The sequence below is a fragment of the Gouania willdenowi genome, chromosome 13 (genome assembly GCF_900634775.1).
Source record: "Gouania willdenowi chromosome 13, fGouWil2.1, whole genome shotgun sequence".
Classification (NCBI taxonomy): Eukaryota; Metazoa; Chordata; class Actinopteri; order Blenniiformes; family Gobiesocidae; genus Gouania; species Gouania willdenowi.
The window spans coordinates 17,056,654-17,063,068 of record NC_041056.1 but is presented as its reverse complement, the minus strand read 5'-3'; the positions used below and the strand labels follow the sequence as shown (position 1 = coordinate 17,063,068).

At 36.0% G+C, this 6,415-nt stretch overlaps 1 protein-coding gene across 1 annotated transcript; it reads right to left on the bottom strand.

Moving 5' to 3' along the window:
• Nucleotides 1-1,814: 1,814 nt before the first annotated feature.
• On the bottom strand, nt 1,815-5,743 carry LOC114474814 (zona pellucida-like domain-containing protein 1). Its single transcript, XM_028465349.1, has 11 exons — nt 5,628-5,743; nt 5,320-5,448; nt 4,273-4,499; nt 3,999-4,189; nt 3,841-3,913; nt 3,660-3,757; nt 3,016-3,099; nt 2,756-2,927; nt 2,352-2,451; nt 2,248-2,268; nt 1,815-2,153 (listed from the first exon to the last, which is right to left on the bottom strand). Exons 2-11 carry the CDS (start codon nt 5,432-5,434, stop codon nt 1,999-2,001), a joined length of 1,236 nt encoding a protein of 411 aa, XP_028321150.1. The 5' UTR covers nt 5,435-5,448; nt 5,628-5,743; the 3' UTR covers nt 1,815-1,998.
• Between the last annotated feature and the right edge of the window lie 672 nt (nt 5,744-6,415).

The window sequence follows — 6,415 nt, the reverse complement described above, 5'->3', positions numbered from 1 at the left end:
CACATCCCTCTGATGTGAATATCTTGTATATTAATAATGTACTTTTGGCTTTTTTGTATTTGTATTAACGTTCTTGTAACTGCATACTGTGTACAGTAGTTTGTAAATATGTGTAAATATATACAATAAATGAGTGGGTTAACAAATTAAAAAGTTGTAAAGGTTGAAAATAAAGTTTTGCTAAACTTACTTAATTGTAAGAGAACAAATTTATCTTTCTATGTAGTTAAACTGCATGTACAACAGCTCAAATCTTCAAAACCAGGACAAACCAAATTACTTTCCTATTAAATGATAACCAGGGAGATTATAATTATGGAGTTAATAAAGTTTGTGACACAAGACATACATTCATAGAAGAAGTTTTTATTTTGTTGTTGGTATAAATAAGGACTTTGTTTCTGCTACGTATTATTTTGTATCTGCTGTTACTAACAGCAACAGAGTTGTAAACGTTCATCAAATCAAGAGGATACCAGATTTACCTCAACACACCTGTTGGAGAATTACCAATAATTGTGCAGGTTTGCAGGTTGTACCTCCTTCTTGTTTGTTGTTTGGTTTTATTAAAACTTTACCTTCTTTAAGAAGCCCATTATTTTATGTTTATTCATTCTTTTAAAATGTACTTATCCTGTAAATGTGAACGTGTAAGCAGGCGTTACTGATGTTGTCTGATGTTTTTATCAGTCATTTTTAGTTCCTTCTTGTTTGCAGCTTCAACTTTAAGGAGTTGTCTGACGTGCCACTGGGGAGGAATTAAAAAAATGCCTTGATTATGAGCGGGGTCATGTCCAGTCTATATTATAAAATCTCCAGATCAATCTATGCTATGCTAACTACCAACTCAATACTCACTACACCTCTCTATTCACAATCATCTCAATCCAACCTACTCACCACAGATTGCAGAGTGCTAATTTTTTAAGAGGGGCGGGGCCAAAAGTGACGTAAGGAGCAACCAAAAACGGCCAAACCACCGTTCTCAGCCAATAGCAAAATTTGATTGTAATAGGCGAGTTTCAACCCATAGACTGCAGTAACTCTTACTAGAAATGTAAATACTTTGACTAAAATGTCAAGACTTCTTCCTACTCCTTGTTGCACATGTAAGTTGAGAAGTTCAAGTGTTATTGGATCATATCAATGGTCTATTTCTGCAGTTGTAATTCATCATTTTTTGTTTTTTGTTTTCTAAACTGCTGTTCTTTTATCATTTTATGTTTGAAATAAAGAGATCAATCAACAACACTACTTCACACCAAAATTCTATTTTTTTTTCACCAGAAAAAGTGGTTTTGGGTTTTAATTACTCTTTATGTTTGTGAATTATTTTAGATTCTCTTAGTTTTCTTACATTCAAACTCACAATCGAGTTTTCAACAACACCAGTTCCATTAACTTGTAAAAGTTATTATGTGGAAGTATTGATTTTTCAAACTGCACCAGTGTATTATTTTACCAACATCTTAATTAACAAATGTAGAATGACATTTTTTTTTTTTTTATTTAGTCGTTTCGAGAAAATCTACACTTAACAGCATGAGTGTGAGATGATGTGTGCAGCCAAATAAACCTGATTAAATGCTGTTTTCTTTGCAGTTGCAGTTTTATTTCTTTGAATACAAGATTAAAAAAATCTCTTTTCAGTTTACTTAAATGTGCTTTAAGCAATGCAGCAAATCATCTGTACAAGAATTCAAAACCATTTCAAAACGGTGCACTCAGCAGGTTTACATGAATTAATAAATAATACTTAATTTCTAATAATGCTTTTAAACCATTTAATTGCAGTTCAGGTTTGGAAGGTCCTTCATTACTTACAAATACAGACAAAAAGTCCTACATACAATATCTGATTTGTTGAGCGTTCAGTGAACTAAAAACACTGAAAAAGGTGAACCTTTGTATATATATATATACTATGGTTCTCATGCACAGATATGTGTACTATACATTGTACAAAGTGCTGAAACTAAAATCATTTGCCAGTTGTTGCTAGTTCAGTAAACGTGATGATCCTCCCATCCAAAAATACTTCTTTAACACAAACCAGCCTCCAAGAACCAGAAGCACAGCACCCGCAGATCCAAATACCACCCCCACCACCAGACCAGTCACGTCACGTTCTGTCCTCGACGTCGGCTCATTACCTGATCGATGAGTAAGCAGATCGGTGAGTCTCATCTGTGAAACATTGCTTAGATAACTGTATTTAATATTTAAGTAACATTAAATGAAACTCACTTCCAGCTGCACTTTGTCCATCTTAAAAAAAAGAATAATAACAGCTTTACAAATGTTTTACTAAAATATAGATAATTTTTGATAGGGCGTGAATATTTTTAAACCTTTCTCAGAAACGAAAATAGGTCCAAGTGAGAGGGATGCTGAGTCAGCGTTTTCTTTTCCATATGGAACCAAAGATCTCTTTCTTCTGGAAGAACAAGGCTGTGAGGAGACAATTTTTTAAGCTTGAAAATTATTTCATAAAACCCTCATTTTACTACAGTGCTTTACTTTACTGTTGAATTTGGACCAAACAATAATTCAGCTGGGCCATTATTTTGCTGTTGTTTTAAATATCATAACTTGATTTGTTGTTCTGGATTTTTTTCATTTGCTTCAGGTGAGCTAAAAAAAACTGGTTTTAGCCAATCCCAATCATTAAAGTATATGCGTATCCCTGAAAAATAACTTTGTTGTTCATTTTTTTAATTTGTTCAGAATCAAACCAGTTTTTCTTCAAACTTACTGCCAACAGCTGTTCACATTTGGAGGACTCACAGAGTCTGAGGATGCAGTGCAGGTAGATGCTGGACTTTTCTTGATCCCGATGTTGGACAAAGCGAAAAGTTTCAAAGTAAAACTGTGCTGCTGTTGATTGTCCGTTCATGACCACAGTTGTCTTAGGGTTGACTGAGCAGCTTCGTGGACAGCATCATTTTTGGTGGTTAGTAAACAACCTTATCATGATTGGCTAATAGAACGCTGTTTTACACTACATTCACCTACCCGGTAAAGAAGGTGTGCTTCTCATCTTGGGACATGTTGTAAGACGTTGGTGTAGCAAAGCAGTAATCCAGAAGGACGTAGAAGCTGAAAGGAGAACAAGTTAGACCATTGGTGTCAAACTCCTTTTAGTTCAGGGGCCAAATACAAACCAGTTTGATCTAAAGCGGGCCACAGATTATAGGTGGGGGAAAAAAATTATTTTTTTAACTTTGTCTGCACATGCTGTCGAAGGTCAACACTACAAGAAGTGCAATTGTTTAAAGACAGCAATGCATGTTTTCTTATTGCAATTAAACCCCACCCCAACCTCGGCACAGACGCCAGCCCCTCCCCATGCGTCCATGTGATATAAACAAAGGAAAATTGAAAACCAATAAAATATTGTGGAATTCCATTAAATTAGTGAATTTGAGATATCTACAACTAGATTATTTGGTAATGTACACAATAATTCATGTTTCCTTGTCATTTTTACTTTCTCCTGCGGGCCGAATCGGATGCTCTAAAGTGCCGGATTTGGCCCCCGGGCCTTGAGTTTTAGACATGTGAGTTAAGCGTTGCCACAAGGGCAGCTTTTCAAAAATGTGAAATCTATTACTACTTGACTCTATAGGAATTCAACCATCCTGGTGGAATTGACTTACTTCCCAGTGAGGTTAATAGCCTTGACCTCCACATAGATTGAAGTTCGCAGCTCAAGTCCTGCCTCAGGTACTATTAATGGATAGCTGTAGTCTGAGCCCTGGGGAAATAAGACATGAGAGTAAATTAACTCCAATGAAACAAACTTGGATTTGTGTTTGAATGAGCTGAATTTGCACCTACATTATAAACACCCATTTTAAGTGAATTAATAAAGGTTCCATTGTTATCACTGGTTGCTACTGAGACCGAGGATCTAAAGTAAAATGAAAGATAAACTCCTGTTGGTTATAATATATAATAACCTTTTGTCACAAATAGAATCATTGCTTTTTACTCACGCAGCTATTTGTGTGTTGTTGAGGAGGTACTCCAGAGGATAGCGGCAGGAGAAGTGATAGTAGAGGTCTGTGGAATAGCTGATCATTCCCTGGGATGATGTGGGCGTGTCAATGAATCCAGTGATGATGACTGACTGAATAGTAGAGAAGTGGCTGAAGGGACCTGTGCGGTCTGGGGCTTCGTCAACGATCTAAACAAGAATATTGGCAGAATCATTACATTGTTTTCTGTGGTGATGTAAAATCACATAATATTCTACAAACACGGACTAACCTGCAGGGAATGGCGACATGGATTACCCTGACTGTTGTTGACAGGAAGCTGGAAGCGGATGATTGGAGGGTTTTCGCTGGTGTCTACAAAGCCCTGGCATTGTGAATTGTTATGTTTCCCATTAAGAGCCAGTTCTGAGTAATTGAAACCTGCCCACTGTGCTGTACATAGGTTAACCTCCAGGGTTATGGTGCTGGTGCCACAGTCAACTGAAAGGTCCAGGTTCTCTGAAATGCAATGAAAGCTTAGAATGTAGCAATCACACATTTTTCACTCAGCTTTGCACATAAAAACAAGAGCACTGAATTTACAGGAACTTTTGAAATTTCTCCAATGATGAGAAATAGGGATTTTTTTGATTCTTTTAAACTGATCCAGAATCAGTAAATTGATCCGGATCCTCTTTCAAATTTAATGGAATCTTTGGTTAAAATTTGCTCAAAATCTTCATTTAAGTACATTTGATGTAATCCTGTTAACAGACAAACAGATATAATAAATAGCGGGGAAAATATCACCTCCTTAGCTGAGGTAAATATTAATAATATAGCCTTGAATTTAAACAACAAACTCACAGCATGGACTAAAACTATTACTTGTTACTGCCACTTTAACGCTGGTGGAGGTAAGTTACATCTGAAGCAACAGAAGCTGAGCAGCTGAGCATAAAGTCCCTCAGATCCAAATAAATGACAACAAACCAAAAGACAAAATAAAACTGCAATAGAACCAATACACTAAATTTAATGGAAAATTACAGTTTTTGTGGAAAGTCAAGTAGAATATACAGATAAAGCAATACAAAAGTGTTTTTGCCACTATGTGTATCCAAAGACTGTAAAGCACATATTGTTCCTACATTACAGGATTGTTCAATTTCACCTCTACGAACATTTATTTCATCAAAGAAAATCCATCTCACTCTTTTAAAACAATGACCATTGAAAATGTTTTTTTCATAGCCTTGTCCTTTAGAATGTTGAAAATTGGAATAAAAATACGTTTCTATACTCTAAAAAAAACACAATGAGCATTGTTTAAAATTACCTGGAGTTCTATTGTACTCAGATGAGCAATTGTAAAGACCCAGAGCAGGCTGAAGGAGCACGGCCAGCAGAGGGAGACAGAGGACAACAGCCATGCTGTTCATTGAATCCACCATTATGACAGATTACTCTTGGAAAGAAGGTAAAAAAAATAAATAATAATAACTATAAGGTTTTTTAAAATAGAAATAATTATCTTCATATTTAATTGAAAGCATAAAAACTATAAAATGTGAAAATAATTATACCTAAATATAATTTAAACAGTTTAAACACCCTGTGTAAAAAAAAATGTGATGAAGGTCTTACCTTGCCTGTACCTGAAAGTGTTTGTCACAGAGGTGAACATACACCACCTCTTTTATTGTGCTAAAGATACTTAAACCAGAGCTCCCTCCATCTAAATCTAAGTATAAACGTGTGTGTGTGTGGCACGAGTGCACACACACACACACACACACACACGTTGTTATATATCTGTAGCGTGACTTCTCATTCAGCTTACTCTCAGTGCATTAATATGTCATTAGGATTTGAGTCCCTCAGGGTAACTAGTATCCGCTGTTTCAAATTTCTGTGTATTAGCCATAAACAGCGATTCTTAAGGAGGAAATCTGATGCTACTGAAAAATAAGACAATTATTTCTGTTTGTATCGATTGATAGTAGAGTAATAGTCTTCCTCTGTGACCTCTAGATTAGCACAATGCAGGACACAATGCCTGGGTATGGGTTTAGACAACCAACGTTACTGTAATATAAGATCATGGATACTTGTTTTGTACTGCATTGCAACAAACTGAACAATCAAACACAAAGGTTAGGGTACATTTTCCCATCTCTAAGTGAGAATTATGTCTTCAAAATGAAGTTTTTGTTAAGACTGAAAAGTGATCGTGTTTGCCACAAGCTATGAGTCTTGAGTCGTCCATGAGAAACCTTGACGTCCCCTGTGTGCCACACATCTTCTTTTTTTTTGCGTCTGTGTCGTTACATTATCGTGTACTGTAAATAGCAGAGGGCCACGACTTTTGCTGCTCACCCAAGAACACCCATTGTTTCTAGGAAATCTAGAATGAAAAAGAGCGCCAGTGTTTT

Coding starts and splice junctions, on each gene's coding strand:
- LOC114474814 (XM_028465349.1), bottom strand. CDS start 5,434: ATGGTGGATTCAATGAACAGCATGGCTGTTGTCCTCTGTCTCCCTCTG. Junction 3,758..3,840: donor TTAAAATGGGTGTTTATAAT/GTAGGTGCAAAT, acceptor TTATTTCCCCAG/GGCTCAGACTACAGCTATCC. Junction 2,928..3,015: donor AAGCACACCTTCTTTACCGG/GTAGGTGAATGT, acceptor CTGTCCACGAAG/CTGCTCAGTCAACCCTAAGA.